This window comes from Hyperolius riggenbachi, chromosome 4 (assembly GCF_040937935.1).
Source record: "Hyperolius riggenbachi isolate aHypRig1 chromosome 4, aHypRig1.pri, whole genome shotgun sequence".
NCBI classification, from domain to species: Eukaryota; Metazoa; Chordata; class Amphibia; order Anura; family Hyperoliidae; genus Hyperolius; species Hyperolius riggenbachi.
In genome coordinates, this window is record NC_090649.1 from 84,565,444 (window position 1) to 84,591,059 (window position 25,616).

A 25,616-nucleotide genomic window follows, 5' to 3' on the forward strand; every position below is an offset into this window, starting at 1 on the left:
TCAGATAAAATTCTTTGCAAGATGCTGCACACATAGATGCTGTACACATGCAACAGATCAGTATCTGCAAAAGATCTGTTCCTGCCAAAGATCCGTTCCTGCCAAAGATCCGTTCCTGCAAACTGCATTCATAGTCTATGATATCTGCAGATCCTCATACACACCTTGTTTCACGGACAATTATCTGTGGATCCGATCCACCAGGTTGGATCTTCAGATCGGCAGATCATTGTCTGATCTGCAGATGAATGTCCATTCAACAAGTTGTGTATGAGGATCTGCAGATCTCATAGACTATGAATGCATTTTGCAGGAATGGATCTTTTGCAGGAACTGATCTTTTGCAGATACTGATCTGTAACGTGTGTACAGCGTCTTTGTGTGCAGCATCTTGCAAAGATTTTTATCTGATGGGGAGTTCAGCTCCATAGAATAGACTGTGTAGAGTATGGCTCTCATACTACATGGAAGGGGGTAAAATTGGTCTGTGATCTTTCATTTTCCAAAGACTTTTATCTGATGTGTGTACCCACCTTAAGACTTAAGGCTCATACACACATCAGACTATAGTCTTTGGAAAATAAAAAAAGATCACAGACCAATCTTACCACCCTTCATGTAGTATGAGAGCTATACTCTACACAGTCTTTTCTATGGAGCTGAACTCCACATCAGAAAAAAATCTTTGCAAGATGCTGTATAGACACAAAAGATCAGTATCTGCAAAAGATCTGTTCCTGCCAAAAATCCATTCCTGCAAATTGCAATGATAGTCTATGAGATCTGCAGATCATCATACACACATGATTTAACTGACATTCATCTGCAGATCAAGCAATCATCTGCAGATCTGAAAATCCATCCTGGTGGATCTGATCTGCAGATGAATGTCAGTTAAATCATGTGTGTATGATGATCTGCAGATCTCATAGACTATTATTGCAATTTGCAGGAATGGATTTTTGGCAGGAACAGATCTTTTGCAGATACTGATCTTTTGTGTCTGTACAGCATCTGTGTGTGCAGCATCTTGCAAAGATTTTTTTCTGATGTGGAGTTCAGCTCCATAGAAAAGACTGTGTAGAGTATGGCTCTTATACTACATGAAGGGTGGTAAGATTGGTCTGTGATCTTTCATTTTCAAAAGACTATGGTCTGATGTGTGTATGTGGCCTTAGTCGGAGAGTTAATGGCTTGTTTGCATAGAGCTAACAACTGGAGTTTCTTAACTCTTCCTGTACTGGAAACAATTAGACTGATGTATCTGATCTTAATGTTTTATTTCTTAGCTGTACTACACATACAAATCATAATATCATAATTTTTTTTCCGCTTTAGTGTCTCTTTACGTTTTTTCCAGAGTAAAATAAGCCATAAAGTACTTTTCTCCTGTGTTGCTGTCCCTTACAGTAAGTAGTGGAAATCTGACATTACCCACAAATTTTGGACTAGCCTATTTTCTCATGGGGGGTTTTCTTTATTTTTTAAAAGCACTTAGTGAATGGCAGTTGCTCCGTCCAACTGACAAAAACATGTGCAGGGAGGCTGGCCACCATCTTTGTATAATTCTTTTTCAGCGAATGTCTTTATGAGGAGTAAAGGCTGTGCTGAGAATCCCCCATGATGAGATGGACTAATCAAAAACCTGTCAGTAATGTCAGATTTCTACTACTTACTGTAAGTGACAGCAACATAGGAGAAAAGTAATGTATGGCTCATTTTACTCAGGAAGATATTTACTTCTTATTTGTATGTGTTTAAGTTTTCCGCGACAATTCCTCTTTAAACTATTGATTGGCACAGGAATGTAATGGATAGCACTCTCGCCTTGCTGCACCTGGTCTCTGGTTTAATTCCCAGCCAGTGCACTATCTGAGTTTGTATGTTCTCCCCGTGTCTGCATAGGTTTCCTCCCACATCCCAACAACATACTGATAAGTTGGACACCTGAGGTGAGAGGGGTATGGAGGCTGACCTATTTTTTATTAAACAATACCAGTGACCTGACCTGGCTGTTCTGCTAATTATCTGTCTCTACTACTTTTAGCTATAGACTCTGAACAAGCATGCAGATCAGGTGCTGTGACTGAAGTCTGCCTAGATTAGCTGCATATATGTTTCAGTGTGTCATTCTGACACTACAGCAGCACTGCCAGGCAACTGGTATTGTTTAAAAGGAAATAAATATGGCAGCCTCCATATCAAAGTAAAGACATCTCGGCGCCAGGCATCGCCTGATTTGGGTGCCACAATTGGCCGCAATCGCCGCCTAACGCCGATAGGCGTCAGCAGGTCGAAGTGGTGTTTCCATGGAAACGGTTCCATGTCAGTTCACGGAGGGTGTCTCCGTGAACTGCCTGCAAGCCTCCGATCGCGGCTCTCAGGCTAATTGTAAACACGCGGGGAAGAAATCCCCGCTGTTTACATCAATCGGCGATCCCCAGCCTCTGATTGGCCGGGGATCGCCGGCATCTGATAGGCTGAAGCCTATCCTAGGCAGCGCAGGACGGATTTCCATCCTGCGCAGCCCACAACAAGGAGGGGAGGGAGAAAAGGGCAGAGAGCCCCCCCTGCAAGGCCACACGGAGCGGCGGCGATCAGACCCCTCAGCAGGACATCCCCCTAGTGGGGAACAAAAGGGGAGGGGGGGGGGGGAAGTCTGATCGCCCTGCCTTTTACCCGATCGGTGCTGTCTGCTGGAGAGCCCGCGCAGCACCGATCATCCAAAAATCCCCTGGTCCTTAAGTGATTAAGTTAAGGCTAAGGCAATGTCTTTATTAGTTTTTCCTGCTCTGATTGTAAGTGGAGAACAGAGATGATATAGTTGTGGGGGGTTTATTGAACTTCATGAGGAATCTGAAAAGTATGTAATCAAAGGACAACTGAAGTGAGAGGGTATATGGAGGCTGCCATATTTATTTCCGTTAAAACAATACCAGTTGCCTGGCTATCCTGCTGGTCTATTTGGCTGCAGTAGTGTCTGAATTACAGCAGAAAAAAAGCATGTATATAATCTTGTCAGATCTGACAATGTCAGAAACACTGACCTGATCTGCTGCATGCTTGTTCAGGGCTAAAAGTATTAAAGGCAGAGGATCAGCAGGATAGCCAGGCAACTGGTACTGCGTAAAGGAAATAAATATGGCAGCCTCCATTTGCCTCTCACTTTAAGGACAACTGAAGCAAGAGGGATATGAAGGCTGCCATATTTCTTTAATTTTAAGCAGTACCAGTTACCTGGCTATCCTGCTGATCCTCTGCCTCTAATACTTTTAGCCATAAACCCTGAACAAGCAAGCAGCAAATCAGGTGTTTCTGGCATTGTCAGATCTGACAAGATTATATACATGCTTGTTTATGGTGTGATTCAGACACTCTTGCAGACAGATAAATTAGCAGGGCAGCCAGGCAACTAGTATTGTTTAAAAGAAAATAAATATGACAGCCTCCATATTCTTCTCACTACAGTTGTTCTTTAAAATCCTTGTTGCATGTGTGCCCTATAGGATCACTGCATGCACTTAGCTTGACGCTAGTCCTGGGGAACATGTTCTGTGCTGACAGTTGAATACCTTGCTTAGTAAGTGCTTGTGTGTTATGCTAACAGTTAGCTTTGAGTAGTGGCAATGATGTCCTGTATTTCTCTTTAAGGAAAAAGTGAATGAAGCCAAAACAAAGTTCCAGGATATACAGATGAAGCTGGAAGAGATCAGTCAGGAGGCCCATGCCCTGAAACCTCAGTGCATTGCATTAAAAGATGATGTGCAACGAAGGAAGAAAGAGTACCAGGAATCAGAGGTCTGCTTCTGTCTATAAATATCATATTCTGAGGTCTCAGCTTATTAACCTTAATAGCAGGAGCCCGGGGCAGGACAATTGCACCACACCATTTCCACATGCACATTACCCTGCAGCAGAATGTTCCAACGGGGTAATATGCATAGCTCCACCCTTTGAACCCTGAACAGAGATGTGTTTCCTGCTGGACAGGAAGTACGCCACTGTCCCCCACCCCCATCCCGATCGGTGCATGCCATATATACCAATGGAAGTGCCTGCCGGCACGGTACAGCTTGACAGCTTGTATGGCTCTGCAACGCACTGCAAAGTCTGCGTCATCGTGACCACCGCGAGGTGAGCGTACTGTGATGCAGTGCATTGTGTCAAAGTAGCCTCAAGTGTACCCGTGGCTAAAGGAATGAGAGAAAAAAATACCAGATGCTTGCCTAAGAAGAGGGAAGCCTCTGGATCCTCCCCTGTCCTCCTGGCCATCACCATTGCCACGCGCAGACCCTCAAAACTTATCTGGCAAGATCTTGTTGGATATGTTATGTGGCCGTGCTCAACTTCAAGTATGGGCGTGCCTCCGCAGATCATCCATGGGCAGCTCTGTGCAACTGCACAGGTACGGTCATACTTGCACACAAAGACAAGCACAGACACAACCTTCGAAAGTGTCCTGGCAGCAGCCATAGTCTCACAGCCTGTGGAGGATCGCTCTTCAAAGGTAAGTATTTTATTTTATTTTTATATATATATATATATATATATATATATATATATATATATATATATATATATATATATATATATATATATATATATATATATATATATATATATATATATATATATATATATATATATATATATATATATATATATATATATATATATAATCTCTTATCAGTGGCCGCGGTTATCAGTGGTGCTCACCGCCAGGTCGTGATCACGCTTACGCGTGGATTCACGACCATTTTGACGCATTCCGCCTCGGACACGAAAATCCGTGAATAGATTTTCAACCACGAAAATCTACTTCGGCTTCGCGTGAATGCGAACAGAAATCCGCATTCACGCTCGTGAAACCCGGCGCTGACGTCGTGGTTTGCGGAAATGCGTCAAACTATGCGGAAGTGACACATTGCAGGCCAATCAGAGTGCCCCAGCCAGGCCCTAGCAACCAATCACAGGAGGGGAGCGATGCCCTCCCCTCCTGAATATAAAGCGGCGGCCATGATGGAAAAGCTCTGTCCTTGCTAGACTGTGGTGCTGAGAGGATTATCTCCAGGCCATTGTTGTTTGAGCAAGTGCATTTATTGTGTTAAAAACAAAGCGGTTTTTTTGCTAACACTGCTCTTATACTGTAAACAGTTAGCTAGTCAGTGAGTGATTGCTGTAGTTAGTTGTAGTCAGTGTAGTGTAGTGGGAGTCTAGTGATTATTTAACTGTGTGTAGTGCAGGCAGGTTCAGTGCTGCAGTGTAGTCAGTGTAGTGGGAGTGGGGATTATCTGTGTGTAGTGCAGGCAGGCAGGTTAGTGCAACTGCAGTGTTCACTTGTATATTCCAGTGACAGTTATACACTTGTACTATTTGCAGGCAGCCAGTCACACCGCCGGCGCCGCCACTCTCTGCCAGCGCTGTTCATTCATTCTGTCAGTGACCTTGTGCCGTGCCCAGTGCCCACTGCTCGCTCGCTGGCATATGAGCATCTCATTACACAGTGTGACATCCTTGTGTGCCCACTGCATCCTTCAGTGACCTAGTTGTATATCCAGTGCCCACTGCTGTGCCCACTGCATCCTTCAGTGACCTTGTACTGTGCCCACTGCATCCTTCAGTGACCTAGTTGTATATCCAGTGCCCACTGCTGTGCCCACTGCATCCTTCAGTGACCTTGTACTGTGCCCACTGCATCCTTCAGTGACCTTGTACTGTGCCCACTGCATCCTTCAGTGACCTAGTTGTATATCCAGTGCCCACTGCTGTGCCCACTGCATCCTTCAGTGACCTTGTACTGTGCCCACTGCATCCTTTAGTGACCTTGTACTGTGCCCACTGCATCCTTCAGTGACCTAGTTGTATATCCAGTGCCCACTGCTGTGCCCACTGCATCCTTCAGTGACCTTGTACTGTGCCCACTGCATCCTTCAGTGACCTTGTACTGTGCCCACTGCATCCTTCAGTGACCTAGTTGTATATCCAGTGCCCACTGCTGTGCCCACTGCATCCTTGAGTGACCTTGTACTGTGCCCACTGCATCCTTCAGTGACCTTGTACTGTGCCCACTGCATCCTTCAGTGACCTAGTTATATATCCAGTGCCCACTGCTGTGCCCACTGCATCCTTCAGTGACCTTGTACTGTGCCCACTGCATCCTTCAGTGACCTAGTTGTATATCCAGTGCCCACTGCTGTGCCCACTGCATCCTTCAGTGACCTTGTACTGTGCCCACTGCATCCTTCAGTGACCTAGGTGTATATCCAGTGCCCACTGCTGTGCCCACTGCATCCTTCAGTGACCTTGTACTGTGCCCACTGCATCCTTCAGTGCCGTTGTACTGTGCCTGGTGCATCCTTCAGTGACCTTGTACTGTGCCCACTGCATCCTTCAGTGACCTAGTTGTATATCCAGTGCCCACTGCTGTGCCCACTGCATCCTTCAGTGACCTTGTACTGTGCCCACTGCATCCTTCAGTGACCTTGTACTGTGCCCACTGCATCCTTCAGTGACCTAGGTGTATATCCAGTGCCCACTGCTGTGCCCACTGCATCCTTCAGTGACCTTGTACTGTGCCCACTGCATCCTTCAGTGACCTAGTTGTATATCCAGTGCCCACTGCTGTGCCCACTGCATCCTTCAGTGACCTTGTACTGTGCCCACTGCATCCTTCAGTGCTGTTGTACTGTGCCTGGTGCATCCTTCAGTGACCTTGTACTGTGCCCACTGCTTCCAGTGATTCATTACTAGCAACATGTCTGGCAGGGTTTCGCGGGGTGAGAGGAAAGGGAGTTCAATTGCCTCAGCCACTTCTGGGACTGCTCCACGTCCAGGGAGAGGACGCCCAGCTGTACGTGGTCGTGATGCAGCAGAAAGGGGGGCAGCAAAGCCTGGGCCGAGTCAGCGGACGCCATTGTCCAAATATTTTAAAGTTTCTGGTCCCCGTCTGGTGGTTGAGCAAATGGAACCTGACGTACTCATGGACATCATGACTTCCTCCCAGACCTCTACTGTGAGCACCACTCCAAGCAGCAGCAGCAGCCAACGTCCCACGCTTGTTGTGACATCCACCCCAGCACCCACTGGTCAGCAGCCCTCCCAGGATGACAGCGTTCTGTCCCTCAGTCCGGCTTCTGGGAACCTGCTGATGCAAGAAGCTCAGGACTTACTGGGGACTGATGTGGCAGAGATTGAGATCGGGCCACAATCACAAGCGTTGTTGAGTTCTGGTGATGAAGAAGAGGGGTCTGTGTCTGGGGATGTAGGGACAGAAGAGGAGGCGGTGGAGTCAGAGGAAGAGCTGGATTATGAAGATGCTGCTGATGATGACGACGTTGTGGACCCTAACTATATGCAACCTGCTGAGTCCGTGGAAGAATGATCAGAGGCAGAGCAGGATGACGAGTCACCTCGGCCTAGGCAAGGATATCGCCATATGTCAGGCAGGGGCAGGGGCATCGGCAGCAGTGGGCGTGGAGGAAGTAGACAGGACACTGCTTCAGCCGGCACCACCACCATGCAACCCCCGGCAACTACTACCACACATTGTTCCGCTGCACCCTCTGCTAGTGGGGGCGCATTAAATTAAAGTCACCAGTGTGGGATTGCTTTGAGGAATGTACTGATGACAAAAGGTATGCGGTGTGCAGGTTATGCAGCAAAAGATTGAGCCGTGGGAAAAGTCTGAGCAAGATGGGTACCTCATCCCTCCAGGGCCACCTGAGAAGCCGCCACTGCCGCGAGTATGCGGAGTTTAAGAGGAAGCAGGCACTGCTGGCAGGGGTTCCTGAGAGCAGAAGGCCCACCAGCGCAGCAGCATCATCCCTCCCTCAGGGTCGTGAATCCCCCACAGCAGCAGCAGTAGTAGCACGCAAGCGCTCTTCCACCTCGGCTACTCAGGACACAGACATTGAGGCTGGCAGCCAGTGTTCGTCTCTCTCCTCTGTCTCCCCTGCATCCCAGCGTCGTCAGACCCTGCTGAGCGACACCTTTCAGGGTCTGACCAAGCCTCTGCCTCCAAGCCACAGGCGGATCCGCAAACTAAATGGCTTGCTGGCCCGGGCCATGGCATCACAGCTGCTTCCCTACTCCCTGGTGCAGGAGGGGAGCGCCATGCGGACGCTGCTCCAATTTGGCATCCCCGAGTGGCAAGTCCCCAGTCGCCACTATTTCAGCAGGAGCGCGATCCCAGCACTCCACAAGTTTGCGGTGGAAAACGTGGCCCGTTCCCTGGACTACTCTGTGGGCAAGCGGGTCCACGTGACCATGGACTCATGGAGTAGCAGATTTGGGACAGGTCGCTACCTGTCCTTTACGGCCCACTGGATGACACTGATGGAAGGGAGGGAGGACAAGAGTGCATCAGCCCAGCTAGTGGTGCCACCACGCGGGATCAGGGGGGATGCAGAAGGGTCCTGTCACGAAACTCCCTCTGCACCCGGAAAGCAAGCCCGCCTCGGCAGCAGCAGCGCCAAGCCTCGGCACTGCCAAGCCCTTTTAAAATTGGTGACCCTGGGGAAGGAGAGGCTTACGGCCACCAACGTCCTAGCTGCCCTCAGGAAGCAGGAGCGGAGGTGGCTGACCCCCAGAGGCCTAAAAGTGGGGTATATGGCAGCCGATAACGGGGCCAACCTGGTGGCAGCAGTGCAGCAGGGAAACCTCCAGCACATCCCCTGCTTGGCCCACGTGCTCAATCTTGTGGTGCAGCGCTTCTTGCGCACCTACCAGGGGATGAGCGAGCTGCTGCAGGATGCCCGGGCGGTGGTACGCTTTTTCCGCCTGTCAGCCACTGCCTCTGCACTCTTGTCCACCTTACAGCAGCAGTATGGAAGGCCACAACACCGGATGATCATCGACATGCCAGTTCGCTGGAATTCGACTCTGGCCATGTTGGAGCGGCTGTGTCAGCACAGGCTGGCTCTTAGGGCCTACATGCTAGACCCAAGTGTCCCCAGCAACCAGCAAGTCCCCATGATTACTGCCACTCAGTGGACACTGATGCAGCAAGTATGCCTGGTGCTGAGTCCCTTCCTGGAGGCAACCAAGATGGTCAGTGAGGAGCGGGCCTCTGTGTGCCAGTGGGTGCCCTTGGTTTGTCTACTGGAGCAGGCAATGGACAATTTAACCTTCCTGGCGGTAAGCCCGAGCTGAGCTCGGGCTATGCCGCGCAGGAAGATATCTCAGCCCCTGGTGGAGCGATTTGCTCCATTTAAAATGCTGTACGCGCAGCTAGCACTTTGCTAGCCGCGCGTACAGCTTGATCGCCGCCACTCTGCGGCGATCGCCCGTACGCAGCGGCGCAAGAGGGCCCCCGCCAGAGCCCTGCGCTGCCCGGACCAATGAGTTCCGGGCAGCGCTATGGGCTGGATCGGAGGTGTCTGACGTCAGGACGTCGGCTGACGTCCATGACGTCATTCCGATCGTCGCCATGGCGACAGGAGAAGCCAAACAGGGGAGCGCGTTATATACGCGTTCCCCTGTTTGCTATTGATGCCGGCGACGATCGCACTAGAGGGACACATGCGCCCTCTAGTGGTGTTTCATGTAGCTACCACTCTGGTAGCTTTACATGAAACACAAAAAATTTTTTTTTTAAAAAAAGGATTTTTGCCATTTTGGCAAAAAAAATTAACCGCCAGGAGGGTTAATTGAGCGTGGGGATGAAGCCCTGAGGCAGTTGGAAGAACAGGAGCAAATGGCAGCACAGTCCAGCTCAGAGGAGGGCTCACAGCAGGTAGTGGAAGAGTTGGAGGTCCCTAACCTGAATGAGGAGGAGGAGCAGAGTGCAGCAGGCGTTGTACGTGGATGGCGGTTTGAGGAGGACAACGACATGGCACAGGAAGAGGACAGGCATGCGTTATGGGACAATGGCGAGGACGAGGAAGATCTTGCTGGCAGGGCCCACTTGTTTCCCATGGCTGTGCACATGTTGCGCTGCCTTCGCAGGGACCCCTGGGTGATCCAGATGCGTTCAAGGGAGGACATCTGGATTACCTTGATGCTTGATCCCCGTCTGAAAGGGAAGCTGGGAGACTTAATGATGCCATCCACCACCGAGCAACGCACAAGGGAGTTGAAGGAGGCCCTTGTGCGCAGACTACTGGAAGCATTCCCCCAGCCTTCCACCCCCACTGTAACTGCTCTCCCAAGCCAGCAAGAGGTGCCTGCCATTGCCACTAGCAGCACAACAACAACCACCACCAGCAGCAGCAGCAGCAACTGGCGCACCGGAGACCTGAAGAGCCTAAGCAAGAGCCTGTATGCAGTGCAGCAGCCCAGAACAGAGGTGCCCGCCACAGCATCCACCACCAACCAGCACAAGCAACGACTGACCACCATGGTGTCTGACTATATGGGGTCATCCAGCGGGCTCAATGACACCGACAGCCCCGTGGACCCCTTGAAGTACTGGGTCAAGAGACTGGACATCTGGAGCGAGCTTTCCCAGTACGCCCTGGAACTCCTATCCTGCCCTCCTTCCAGTGTCCTCTCAGAGAGATGCTTTAGTGCGGCCGGTGGCGTGGTCACAGAGAAGCGCTCTCGGCTCTCCCACGCCTCTGTGGACAAACTCACCTTCCTGAAAATCAACCAGGCTTGGGTGGAAGGTGAGTTCCTGGCCCCTATTGTCGGACACAGGGGGACATGAAGTGGCTGCTGCATCCTTTATAAAGACAGTTACTACCTGCCTAGTGCCTACCTTGGTTAATTTTTTGGTGTTATGGTACTACTACCAGTAAGTTGCCATGGTCCTCCTTCTGAGCTGCTGAACTGACCGCCCGCTTTGTCCTCCTGACTCAGTCGCTACTACACTCTGCGTTCGCACTGCCCGGGTCACTGGGTGCATTTAATTTTTTGGCCAGCACTATGACGCTGTGCTACTACTGCTACTACTACCACCAGTATGTTGCCATGGTCCTTCTGTGCTGCTGCTGCTGAACTGACCGCCCGCATTGTCCTCCTCCTCCTGACTCAGTCGCTTCCCGCTGCTGCACTCTGCGTTCACACTGCCCGGGTCACCGGGTGCATTTAATTTTTTGGCCAGCACTATGACGCTGTGCTGCTACTGCTACTACTACCACCAGTATGTTGCAATGGTCCTTCTTTGCTGCTGCTGAACTGAACGCCCGCTTTGTCCTCCTCCTCCTCCTGACTCAGTCGCTACCACGGTACCACCAATGTACTCTGTCTGCGTTCACACTGCCCGGGTCACCGGGTGCATTTAATTTTTTGGCCAGCACTATGACGCTGTGCTGCTACTACTACCACCAGTATGTTGCCATGGTCCTTCTGTGCTGCTGAATTGACCGCCGGCATTGTCCTCCTCCTCCTGACTCACTCGCTTCCACCAATGTACTCTGTCTGCGTTCACACTGCCCGGGTCACCGGGTGCATTTAATTTTTTGGCCAGCACTATGACGCTGTGCTGCTACTACTACTACCAGTATGTTGCCGTGGTCCTTCTGTGCTGCTGAACTGACCGCCCGCATAGTCCTTCTCCTGACTCAGTCGCTACCACCACTGCACTCTGCGTTCACACTGCCCGTGTCCACTGACAACTCTGTTGCGATGTCATTGCTAATTGCTGCAAAAAAAACAAAACAAAAAATTACAAAAACCTCTCTGGGGCCTTTTTGGCGTCAGCCACTCATCCTCCTCCAGCGGTACCTTCGCCGCCAAGTGCCATTGGAACTCGCCTTCACCTCTTTGACTGCTTAACGCGTATATCCCTTTTTAAAACCACTTATTACCAATTAATAGCCCCATTTAAAGTGTTGATTTCACTTTAAAATCCATTTTCTCTAGAAAAACAAAATTTTTAGGAATTTTTTATGTTGAAGTTATGTTGCCCCTTATCACCTCGATAATCCATGCAATTTGGGGGATTGTAGCATGTATGGGGGCTTTGTTATTAACGTTAAAAGAAAATCCGCCTCCGGGCGGGAATCCACGCGTGATTACGCCATTCACGGCAGAAAATCCGCGTGGTTGCGTGGACGCGAACGAAAATCCGCATGCGGCGGGGCCGAATGCGGAGTTTTTTTTTCCAACCACGCGGATTTCCGAATTCGTGGATGAGGCACATCCGAGCATCCCTGGCGGTTATTCTGAAAAGAAAAAAAAAATCCCGTCCTTCTCGCTTCCTGGAGGCGAGAAGGACCAAGAAAAAAATCTCAATGTGGCCATCTTGTGACCAAATAGTAAAGCTACATCTACATACATTTTTTTTCAATACATACAACACACATAATTACATTTAAAATTAACTGTTTATTTCCCACACGACAAATTACCTAAATAAAATGTTTAATGGGGAAAAAAAAATTGCAATTTAAAATAAATAAATAAATGGTTACCTAAGGGTCTCTAAACTTTTTAAATATGCATGTGAAGAGGGTATATTATAAACATTTTTTAAATTATAAGCTTGTAAATGGTGATGGACACAAAACTGAAAAAATGCTCCTTTATTTCCAAATAAAATATTGGCGCCATACATTGTGATAGGGACACAATTTAAATGGTGTAATAACTTAAGACAAATGGGCAAATACAATACATAGGTTTTAATTATGGTAGCATGTATTATTTTAAAGCTATAATGGCCAAAAACTGAAAAATAATGAATTTTTTCCATTTTTTTTCTTAATATTCCTGTGAAAATGCATTAAAAAAAAAAATATTCTTAGCAAAGTGTACCACCCAAAGAAAGCCTAATTGGTGGCGGAAAAAAACAATATATAGATCAATTCATTGTGATGATTAGTGATAAAGCTATTGGCAAATGAATGGGAGGTGAAAATTGCTCTGTTGCATACGGTGAAAAATCCCTGCATGCTGAAATGGTTAAACACTGCAATGAGCCAAAAAAGAACGTACAGTGAACACAGCTAATATTAGTAAAATCCATAGCATTTATTAATGTATGCTGATATGCATAACACCCACTACTGAACCAACAAAGCCCCTTAAAACAAGTCTCATTTGCAGCACTTACCCAGCCAAGGGGCTCCGAGGCCCTGAGCACAGTCGTACTATTCCCTGTGTGGTTATCCGATCCCATGGCAATGCACCTCTATGATTAGAAATTGTCATACATTCAGCATATGGGGGTGGTGAGATGAAGTTTGGTTTAGAGGAACCATGGCCTACAGGGTAATATTGTTCATGTCTCCTGTGCCTGAATTAAAGGGAACCTGAAGTGAGCAGTATATGGAGGCTGCTGTATTTATTTGCTTTTAAGCAATACCAGTTTGCCTGGTAGCCCTGCTGATCTGTGTGGTTGGAATCGCACCACAAACAAGCATGCAGCTAATCTTGTCAGATCTGACAATAATGTCACAAACACATGATCTGCTGCATGCTTGTTTTAGGGTCTCTGGTTAATGGGGAACTGAAGTAAGAGGTATACGGAGGCTGCCATATTTATTTCCTTTTAATCAATACCAGTTGCCTGGCAGCCATACTGGTCTATTTCTCTGCAGTAGTATCTGAATAACACCAGAAACAAGCATGCAACTAGTCTTGTCAGATCTGACTTTAAAGTCTGAAACACCTGATCTGCTGCATGCTTGTTCAGGGGCTATGGCTAATAGTATTAGAGGCAGAGGATCAGCAGGGCTGCCAGGCAACTGGTATTGCTTAAAAGGAAATAAATATGGCAGCCTCCGTATGCCTCTTACTTCAGTTCCCCTTTAAAAGTATTAGAGGCAGCGGATCAGCAGGGTAGCCATGCAATTTGTATTGTCTAAAAGGAAATAAATATTGCAGCCTCCATATCCCTCTCGGTTTGGCTTTATACACATCTAAAATCGCAAACGCCAGCGATTTTCGAATTTTTTTGCACTTTTTTTTTTTTTTTTTTTTTTTTTGCCTCCTGGCACTCCACTGTGCTACGATATTGTGTGCAGCGCTTTTCAAAACCCTTTTTCAGAACAATTTGTTTTATCACTTCCTAACGCAACTCTTTGACCCGGAATGTATTTATTAATGAAAGCGCGAACACAATAGCCACACAAAACTATTTTGCCCTAAAAATGGTACATGCAGTGCTTTGATGAGCGGAAAGCAGACAAAACTCGCTGATATGAACTATCCCATAAGGATTCATTGCACTAGCGATTGTATGGCATTTTTGTTTGAATCGCCGGCGCTCAAAAAAACCAAAACGCCCCCTAGGTGTGAACCTTGCTGGCTGTGAAGACTTTAAAATATTGAGAAATTTGCAGCGATTTTGCTTTGAAGAGTATTTAATTTTCCCTCTAGGTTTATTATAATCGGCACAATATGGATTTGAAGAGGTTGCAGAGAGATGCAAAACAGCTGCAAGCGCGCATCAAGGAGTTGCAAAACAGGTAAGTGTTTTGTAAAAAAAAAAAAATAATAATAAAAATTGTTTTTGTTTTACTTAAAATTCCCAATTTTTTTCAGGCTCCATGTGCAGCTTGCATGTGTCAGGACTGTTCTTGTACAAGTAAAGAGAAAAGTAATTTACAATATGTTTTAATCTGGGAGAAATGTATTTCTTATAAACCAGTGTACACTTTTTTTTTTTTCTTTTTTTTTTTTGTAAATTTACAATTTTTTGGGACAGTGGTCTTTTCAGTATAAATACCCTATTCCCAAATACCTTGAAAGTTAAAGTGGATCCGAGGTGAACTTTTACTCATTGCATATTTGTGTTCCTTTCCTATTGTTTATAGGGCATTCCTCAAGCCAAACACGTTTTTGTTTTAATGCTCTAATTCCCTATAAACTAAATAAGCCACGCCCACAGGTTTTCAGAGAACCATTGATTTCAGTGGCAGAGGGGAGGAGGGGGATTAGGGTTTTTTTTTTTCACAGGCTTAGTGATCAAGATACAGATAAGCCTGCCTCTGTGTAATGTTTACAAACTACATGGCTGCTATCATTGTATCACAGGAAGAAATAGTCATTTTCATTTTCTATTAAAGCTGTTTGCAGCTATATTTGCTGTGTAAACTATCTAAACTTTTTAGATAAAATATATAGACAATTTACTTGTTCTAGTTAGTTTTTCATCTCGGATCCGCTTTAAAGAGAACCCGAGGTGTGTTAAAAGAATGTTATCTGCATACAGAGGCTGGATCTGCCTATACAGCCCAGCCTCTGTTGCTATCCCAAACCCCCCTATGGTCCCCCTGCACTCTGCAATCCCCCATAAATCACGGCCGTGCTGTGAGGCTGTGTTTACATCTGTAGTGTCAGTCTCAGCTGCTCCCCCGCCTCCTGCATAGCTCCGGTCCCTGCCCCCGTCCCTTCCCTCCAATCAGCAGGGAGGGAAGGGATGCAGGCGGGGACTGGAGTTCTGCAGGAGGCGGGGAGAGCAGCAGACTGACACTATAGAGATAAACACAGCCAGCTCTGACAAGCTGTTTGTCAGCAGCGTGGCTGTGATTTATGAGGGATTGCAGAGTGCAGGGGGACCTTAGGGGGGTTTGGGATAGCAACAGAGGCTGGGCTGTATAGGCAGATCCAGCCTCTGTATGCAGATAATATTCTTCAAACCCACCTCGGGTTCTCTTTAAGTAAGGCGTGCAGATTAACTTGCCTGGGGCTCTTCCTGTCCCCTGTAGTTCTTCAAGTCTCTCGCTGTCCTCCTGGTCAGCCCCCGTGAACTGTGCATCCGCGTCCCGTGCGCCTGCTCGATCCATGGCCAAGAGTATTCTGCACTTGCCCTGTTGCATGCGCAAAACTCTCCTGACCGTGGGAGCGCGATTGAGGAAGCATGCATGATGGAGACAGCACATGAGACACCAAGGGAACGGGGTCTACAGTGAGCTGGTAGAAGCCCCTAGGCAAGTTAAACTAAACCTCTTAAGGTGGCCACACGTCTAGTGATTTTGGCGTCAAACGACCGGTGCCGGTGCAGTTATACTTTACCTATCTTGCCATCCGTGCTGAGTGTCCTCATTGTACTTGGTGCCCCCACGTGGTTGGGGGCGTATAGTGCATGTTTGAGTTCACACGCAACCCACCTGCTCTGTCGGTAGTAAGGTGGGCAACAAATACAGAAATAGGACACGGACACTCAGCCGCAGATGGTGGACAGGTAAAGTATAACTGCACAGGCAGAGGGGGGTTGGCATAAACCATTAGGGGGGCAGCAGCCACATGTTTCCGTAGAGTTTGCACGCCCACCACACACCCGATTGAACAAAACGGACTGAGATTTTCCAGCATGTCTGATCGATGCATGTGATCAATTTCGGCCATAAATTGGTTTGACGATCGGGCATGCTCTTGCCGGCACTATTCTTAAAATAGATAGGTAATATAATCTCTTACACACCCTGTTTTTAAAGAACAGGCAAATGTTTGTGATTTAATAGGGGCAGCTATCTTTTTGGTTGAAAGGAGGTGATGGAGCATGAGACAGGGTTCCAACCATCCTGTGTCCTGATCACCCCTCCCAGCTGCGCATGCTAGGCTTCAAATCTCAAATTCCGAATAAAAAAAACAAACAAAAAAATTGCACCAAAACAGCAGTAGGAGAACAACAACATCAGTAATACCATCATGCTTTGCACAGCATCAGGGGAAAAATGCCCGGGCAGTTTTCTTCTGTGCATCTAAAAATGAAGCTTGGGTAAGAAAAACAAAGTTCTGATGCTGTGAAACCTGAAGAAATGCCAAGCATTTTCAGTGTTGCTGAGTACATTTTTAGTCTGGAGGTTCACTTTAAGTGAACAGTTTGCAGTAATTTGTGTTTATCTCAAAGTGAAACTGCCTGTCTCTGAGCTGGTTGCAAAATACTGATGCAATTTCTCAGCAGTGGAAGAAGTCATAGAGCTGTCAGCATTCCTGAGAAGAGTTGCAGTTTAGAGTAAAGAAATCGGCACTAGATGCGCCTGGCAGCCTTTGGTGGGGTCCTGGTGAACAACTCACTGTGCCTCGGGGCAAAACGTTCCACAAAACCAGAAGAAAGGCAAAATCCGGGCACCAGATGCGTTGAAATTGTCACCACTTTTATTTCATCCCCCCACACAGATACAAATCAGGGCTGGTCTGACAGCTGTTTTCGCAAAAACACTTGCTTCTTCAGAGGTCAGACCAGCAGTAATTTGTATCTGTGTGGGGGGATGAAATAAAAGTGGTGACAATTTCAACGCTTCTGGTTTTCCAGAGAAGAGTGTCTGTTTGCAACACTGAGCCTTGGCAGAAGATGAAACCCCCTCATCTGACATCATTAATATTCACCCTGAAGAAAAGATATGAAGTGGGATACGGCAGGTGCATACTGGGATAGATGCTCATGTTTTGATTAGGCTGACAAGAAACTACATAGAGCGGTTTGCTATTTTGCTATGCAAACTAAATACACATCAGCCGTTGGCAATCTGGTAGTTGAGCTGCTTTTCAGATGTTTAGCTCATAGAGTGGCAGGTGTTGTTGCTTTTGTTGGAATCTTTAGTGTGGCTACCTTTTACTGATCGAGCGATCTTCGTTGCCAAACTGCATGCTGGGGGAAACGTCTGCACAAAGCTTCCTGTCAGCTGCTGTTCATGGAGACTTGTGCTCTGTAACAATTCAACAAACCGTAAAGATCAGGAATGGTCAGTAAGATGTAAATTACTCTGGCTGGTATTTAAATTTAATGCAAATTCTATACAGCTTTTTATTTGATTTTTATTAATTTCATTTTTATCTTACCATTTGTTCTGTGATCCAGGGTGCGGCTTGACCTACAATAACAGCTAGAACTAAATAAAAGATAGAACTAAATAAAATAACAAGAAATTCTGAACCTCAAACATAACAATCTTGGAGCCCTTTGCAGCAAACCCTCTGAGGCCTGGTGCACAGCAAGCCTTTTTGGTAGTGTTTTCAAAACCGCTGCCGCCTGTGAAAACGCTTGGCTAATGTACCTCGATGGGATGGTGCACACCAGCGGTTTGAGGTTTTTACCTAACCGCAAACGTGGCTCCTGCAGAATTTTTGCGGTTTGCAGATGCGTTTCTGCCTCAATGTAAAGTATTGGAAAAGCTCAAACCGCTCTTTAAAACGCTAAATCAGAGCATTTTTTTTAGCGTTTTTGTTACAGTAGCGGTTCAGTAACAATATATGAAATCTGCTACACAAAAACACTCCAAAAAACGCTAGGCATGTTTAGAAAATCTCCCTAAACATGCCTAGACACGCTCTGAAAATCTACTTCAAAAACCTCTAGCGATTTGCTGATCTGCTAGAGGTTTTTGGTGTGCACTGGGCCTAAAAGAGTAACCAGCTGACTAGTAATGTATAGGGGGCTAAGAGACCGAAAAGCCCTCCTACAAATAAGCAATGCTTGGTGAAATTTGCCTACTTAAAACAGAAGGAAATTTACAACAATTCAGCTATAAGTGAAGAACTGTGGTTACCCACAATGCACCACTACTGAATATGCAAATTATCTTTCTTCGCCCCTGTAAATCAGGCAAGCATCCAGAACAGCTGGTGTATCGCAAGCCTGTAGCTTTAAATATTACACAGCCACATCAACCCCACATGTAGACAGCCTGTTTCGGGCTTTTGTCCCTCATCAGTACATGGCAGGGATTGATATGGCTGTATGGGATAGGGCTTGGACCAGAACAGAGTAACCAAGCAGCTCGGCGTGCCCCAAACCACTAGGAATATATAGGGGGATAAAAGAGACCGAAAAGCCCTCCAATTTATAATTTAGTTAACCTTTAAATGTATATTAATGTTTGTTTGTTTTTATTTACATAGTGCTGCTGACAATGCTTCTGAAGAGGAGAAGCTGGAGAGACTGAGACAAATTGACCTGCAAAAAAATAGAATGAAAGAGTTACGGGATCAGGATGTCACCACTGAAGAGCAGATCCGCCAGTTCCAGCAGGCAATATACAGGGACAAGGAAGAGCGCACCAAACTCATGTAGGTTTCCATTCCACAGCTTGTTGCTTGATATGTGTGTGGCAGCAGCAGCTCTATATTGCCACCGCATCTTGCAGCTGCAGTTTAGCACAGCTTGTCAGATTCTCTTGTAGAAACTGATACGTTTCTTTGCAGTGTACCTGTAATCCCAGAAAGTGCTGTAGCTATGATATGAGGTGTTCTTACATGAAGACGTTCACAATCCTGCCGAGGAAGGAGAAATAGGAATTTTGTTTTACAGTTGTGTGGCTACGCGTCGTGAGGAAATTTGCACGCTGTGCAGGCAATACTAGGTGCTCTTCTTCATTAAGCTGAACAGTTTAGGTCTGGGGATGGTGTTTTGTCACAACTCAATAAATATACAGTATATCGGGTGAGGAGGATACCCCCAATGCAAAATATGGCTATAAATAGCCTGCCCTTGCTTTCTATTCCTGATATTTTACTATCATCCTATAAGGCTGGACCCACACTATAAGCGCTTTTCTGAGCGCTTGTGATTGCTGAGCGCTTTTTAAAAATCTTTCACTTTCATTAAAATCGCGGTAAAAATCACATAAAAGTCGCCACAATAGTGTAAATTGAATATGCAGCGATTTTAATTTTTTTTTCTCCACAGTGATTTTAATGAAAGTGAATGGGAGTGAATTTTTTTTATTTTTATTTTATAAAAGCGCTTAGCAAAGCACTTATAGTGTGGATCCAGCCTTAGAATATGTGTAAATCTTACTATTGGGTTTTCTAGGTGCCCTTTTTTCATGTAGCTCCCCCTCTTAGGCTCCATATCCTTCTCAGTTCAGATGTCCTCTGCCGGGCCATAATTACTTTTTTAAGCATTACCAGTTACCTGGATGTCCTGCTGATCCTCTGCCTCTAATGCTACATACACACTTGAAAGATAAATGAAAGATATCCGACCAATTTTACCCCCTTCCATGTAGTATGAGAGCCATACCTACACAGTTTATTCTATTGAGCTGAACTCCCCATCAGATACAAATCTTTGCAAGATGCTGAACACAAAGATGCTGTACACATTCAAAAGATCAGTATCTGCAAAAGATCCGTTCCTGCAAAAGATCCGTTCCTGCAAATTGCATTCATAGTCTGATATCTGCAGATCCTCATACACAACGTGTTTAACAGACATTCATCTTCAGATCATCTGCAGATCAGATCCACCAGGATGGATTTTCAGATCTGCAGATGATTGTCAGATATGCAGATGAAGTCTGTTAAACAAGGTGTGTATGAGGATCTGCAGATATCATAGACTATGAATGCAATTTGCAGGAACGGATCTTTTGCAAATACTGATCCAGTGTTCTCCCCAGAGCCTTTTAACTGGGCGGAGCGCCCGGCTGGTGGTCAGTCCCCGCCCGGCTGCTGTGATCACTCCCTGTCAGCAGCGTATTTGCCGTTCTCCACACTCGTCCAGCACAGCACAGTGCTCAGCGGCTGTGGCATTGGAGCTGGCCGCTGTCACTCTGACACAATCTCCGCCCTCCTCCTCAGCTCCTGATTACAAAGCAAGACCGCGGGAGCTTTGAAGGAGTCGGAGCACTCAGAGAAAGAACTGAGAGAGAACGTGGGCTTGCTGTGTTCCCTGAGTCACTCACTCACTGATCTGCCTGAGTGAGTAGTGCAGAGAACGGCTCTCCTCCTGTCTTCCCATCATGGCCATGCAGAACATTTCCCAGCACGTGCCCCAGCCTCCCCCGATCAGAGGTCACAGCACAGAGAACAGCGTGGAGCAGCGCTCGTTCATGCCGGGGAGAGCAGCAGCAGGGCAGATGGTTATCTGATAGCAGTAATGGTCCCCCAGCAAGGGAATCCTTGTGATGACTGTCAGCTGCCGTCTCTGTGCTACCGAGACAGGTATAAAACAACTTTACAGCTACTACTGCTTCCCTTCCCCCACTGCTCTGCCAGAGACGTTACATAGCTAGCTGTCCTGGACATCAGTCTGCAGACTTCCTGCAGTGTGCTGTGCACTCACAAACATTTTCTTTTCTGCATTAGTCTGTCTCCCTCTTATACATTTCTCTCTCACACACTTTCTCCCTCTTTTTTTCTTTCCCCTTTCCCAGTCCTTTTCACACACACTCTCTCTGTCCCTCAAAGACAATCTATCTCCCTCCCAGACACTCACACCTATTCCTCTTCCCTTCAGTTTGCATTCACTTCTTCTACTCAACCCCCCTCTGTCCTCTATATACTGTATTTCCTGTATACAGTATGTATGTTTGTTTACCAGTGCTTGATTTTTATTTTTTTTTAAGGGGAGAAGCCACAGCAGAAACCCCCAAGCATTTTTATTTTCCTTTGTAGTGCATGCTGTTTAGCCATAGACTAACAACAAGCATGTCTACACTGGGTTTGCTACTGCTATGACAGCCAAAACTATTGTGAGACTTTTTGAATTAGATAACAAAACAGTCTGTGGGGATGTGTGGTTTTGGGCCTAAATTAGTCACCCTGTCTACAGCCCCTTTCTGGTATCAATCCGGCTTTGGCAGCACTTTATCGGATTGCATATCAAAACGGCACCATTCAGTGCAAGATGCCTTTCTCCATTAGCATCACTTAGTAATCCTCTCTCCCTATCGGAAATGCCTAGCACGATTACCTCACCAGGTAACAACCAGCGTGCTCCACCTACTCTTCTCCCCAGCATGATCCTCCCTGTCCATTCTCACCTAGTAGTAGCAGACATCACCCTCTTTCCCCACCCATCGTGACCATAATTTCCCACCCGGCTACTTTTTTTCATGCCACCCGGCTGGAAAAAAATTCTGGGGAGAACACTGCTGATCTGTTGAATGTGTACAGCATCTTTGTGCACATCATCCTGCAAGGATTTTTATCTGATGGGGAGTTCAGCACAATAGAATAGACTGTGTAGAGTATGCTCTCATACTACATGGAAGGGGGTAAAATCAGGGCTGTGGAGTCGGGTCAATTTTGGGCACCCGGAGTTGGAGTCAGAGTCGTGGTTTCAGAAACTGAGGAGTTGGAGTTGCATGATTTTTGTACAAAATTTTCAGCCCTGTTAAGTATTAGACTAAGGAGTCGGAGTCGAGGAGTCGGAGTCTGAGCAATTTTGGGGAGTCTGAGTCTGAGTTGGAGTCGTGGTTTCAGAAACTGAGGAGTTGGATTTGGAAGATTTTTGTACCGACTCCACAGCCCTGGGTAAAATTGGTCTGATATCTTTCAAGTGTGTACACACCATAATAGACCTTGAACAAGCATGCAGCAGATCAGGTGTTTCTGATATTGAATGTGACAAGATTAGCTGCATGCTTGTTTCTGGTGTTATTCAGCCACTACTGACGCCTGCAGGGTGGCCAGGGAACTGGTATTATTTAAGAGGAAAATAAATATGGCAGCCTTCATCTACTTTTCACTTCAGTTGCCCTTTAATTTAACTTCTTGCTGACACCTAAGTTTCCCCCTTGAAGGTAACCCATCTTGAGGCCTAACAATCACTTCCCATCCTTAAAGGAATGGTCAGGCAAAAAAAAACAAAAAAAAAAGGTTTCACTTACCTGGGGCATCTACCAGCCCCATGCAGCCATCCTGTGCTCTCATAGTCACTCACTGCTGCTCTGGTCCCCCGCTGCCAGCTAGTTTTGTTTTTGGTGAACTCGGCAACGCTAACAATTTTTCGCTTTGCACCGCTTACGCTAAAAAATGTATGTTAACGTTCCTGCACCAGCGGGAATGCGTAAAAATGGACGCAATGCGGCCCGCCGACCCCGAGGTCGGCAAAAAATGAAACTAGCTGGCGGCGGGGGACTGGAGCAGCAGTGAGTGAGTACGAGGGCACAGGATGGCTGCAGGGGGGCTGGTAGATGCCCCAGGTAAGTGAAACTTTTTTTTTTTTGCCTAACAATTCCTTTAACCACTTGCCGACCGCGCACTCATACCGCGCGTCGGCAAAGTGGCAGCTGCAGGACCAGCGACGCAGTACTGCGTCGCCACCTGCAGGCTGATTAATCAGGAAGCAGCCGCTCGCGCGAGCGGCTGCTTCCTGTCAATTCACGGCGGGGGGCCTCCGTGAATAGCCTGCGGGCCGCCGATCGCGGCTCGCAGGCTAAATGTAAACACAAGCGGAAGTAATCCGCTTTGTTTACATTGTACGGCGCTGCTGCGTAGCAGCGCCGTAAGGCAGATCGGCGATCCCGGCCAATCAGCGGCTGGGGATCGCCGCCATGTGACAGGGGACAGCCTGTCACTGGCTGCACAGGACGGATAGCGTCCTGTGCAGCCCCGATCACCGGGGATGAGCAGATAGGAGAGGGAGGGGGGAATTTCGCCGCGGAGGGGGGTTTTGAGGTGCCCCCCCCCCCCCCGCAACATGCCAGACAGGAGGAGCGATCAGACCCCCCCTGCACATCATCCCCATGGGGAAAAAAGGGGGGCGATCTGATCGCTCTGTGTGCCAGCTGATCTGTGCTGGGGGCTGCAGAGCCCACCCAGCACAGATCACAAAAAATAACGCTGGTCCTTAAGGGGGGGGTAGAGGGTGGATCATCAAGTGGTTAAAGAAGACCTGAATTGAAAATTAAGTCATAATAAACCTACACAAGTCATACTTACCTCCTGTGGAGTCTACTCATCAATATCTTTCTACTCTCTGGCGTCCTGTTTGTCCACTGTGATCAATGGAATTCTCCGTCCTACATTTTGAAAATGGCCATTACACCATAACTGCTTTCTGCTCAGCACACAGTTAAACTGTTATATCACCCACTTGAGCTATAGGGAAACATGGATTCATCAATTCTCCTCTCAGCTGTAAGTGACAGCAACTAATATACAGGATCTTCTCAAAAAATTAGCATATTGTGATAAAGTTCATTATTTTCTGTAATGTACTGATAAACATTAGACTTTCATATATTTTAGATTCAAATACACACAACTGAAGTAGTTCAAGCCTTTTATTGTTTTAATATTGATGATTTTGGCATACAGCTCATGAAAACCCAAATTTCCTATCTCTCAAAAAATTAGCATATTTCATCCGACCAATAAAAGAAAAGAGTTTTTAAAACAAAAAAAGTCAACCTTCAAATAATTATGTTCAGTTATGCACTCAATACTTGGTCGGGAATCCTTTTGCTGAAATGACTGCTTCAATGTGGCGTGACATAGAGGCAATCAGCCTGTGGCACTGCTCAGGTGTTATGAAGGCCCAGGATGCTTTGATATCGGCCTTAAGCTTACCAATATTAAAAATGGCTTTTCTCCTTATATAACGTCGCTATCCCGCAGCATAATGAGGGGTCTTTACCCCTCAAATCCCCCCTGCTACCTCCGGGGAGCACTTCCGTGTGCGGTAGGGCTGTGGGCTGCAGCCCTGCCTCACACGTGTCTGTCAGTGGCGGATCTCCGCCTCTCCCCCGCCCCTCTGTCTTCCTTCGCTGAGAGGGGCAGGAGAGAGGTGGCAATCCGCCGCTGACAGACGCGTGTGAGGCAGGGCTGCAGCTCATAGCCCTGCCTCACACGGAAGCGCACAGGGGCAGCAAAATCCACGACCAAGAAAGTCGTGGGATTTGGGGGGTAAAGACCCCTCGTTATGCCGCGGGATAGCGGCATTTTAGCAGGGGCAAACATGCCCCTGCTGAATATAAGCTAAAAAGCCATTTTTAATATGGCTTCAGAGTCTCTTTAAGTAAACACAAGATAACAAGTTAGGAATGTGACACACTCTCTGACTGTGCAGCAGCTGCTGGACAGTCAGAGAGTGTCACATTCCTCACTTGTTATATTGTGTTTACTTAAATGTATCATTATCTAACTTCGACTGCGGCAGCATTTCTCTGCACGGAACTTTAAAGCTCTGTGTGTAACCCTTCCAATGCTGGTCTAGTAAAAAAAAAAAAATGCTGGTTGCATATATGCTGTAAATAATGTTTTAGAGCAAAGTTAAATTGCAGGGTTATATTCCGCTTTAACCCTTTAGTAGCCAAATAAAGTGAAACTTTATTTGGCTGCTAAAGGAAATTTTTCGTGCCACTGCCTAAGGGCTCGTTCCCACTATCGCGAATCCGCATGCGTCCAACGCATGCGGATTCGCACATGTAATGTGAGTGGATGGGGCTGTTTCCACTCCTGCGGTGGCGTTGTGCGTTTTTTGTTGCGGAGAAAAAACGCACAAAAGAGGCAACGATTTCGCCTGCGTCGGGAATCCGTGCGAATCGCCGCTAATGTATTTAATAGTAAAAACGCATGCGTTTGTTACATGCGTTTTTACCCGCGATTTCGCGTGCGATTTCGCACCTTTTTCAATTTTTATTTTGCCCTGGCAGTGTCATGGTTAATTTCGCATGGCACCCTGCCATGCGAAATCGCACGCGAAATCGCGGGTAAAAACGCATGCAGAAACGCATCCGCATGCGTTTTTACAAGCGTCGGAATGCCGGCGAATCGCGTCGCAACAGTGGAAACAAGCCCTAAGTGTGCCTTCCCCAGACTGGACAGCAGGGAGCTTTCTTAGTTACCTGTCTGGACCGCTGGATCGGCTTCTTCTTTCGCCACCACAGCGTTGATGTACTCCCGACGTGTCTTCTTGGTTCCGATCAGATGATAGGACGTGATCAGGATCCTTGATCCCAGTCATGTGACCGGGACCCAGAAGACCTGAGGGAAGTTCAGAGCCGTGGGTGGAGGAAGAGGTAACTATAAATGCTCCCTACTGCCTGCTTGTTTTG

General features: G+C 47.0%; 1 protein-coding gene across 1 annotated transcript in view; it reads left to right on the plus strand.

Moving 5' to 3' along the window:
• SMC6 (structural maintenance of chromosomes 6) overlaps positions 1-25,616 on the plus strand; it is a 133,785-nt gene that overhangs the window by 51,506 nt on the left and 56,663 nt on the right. Inside the window, exons 11-13 of the mRNA XM_068280269.1 lie at positions 3,652-3,798; positions 14,263-14,351; positions 18,730-18,897. Of these exons, the coding sequence (XP_068136370.1) occupies positions 3,652-3,798; positions 14,263-14,351; positions 18,730-18,897 (404 nt within the window). The remainder of the gene's footprint in view (positions 1-3,651; positions 3,799-14,262; positions 14,352-18,729; positions 18,898-25,616) is intronic.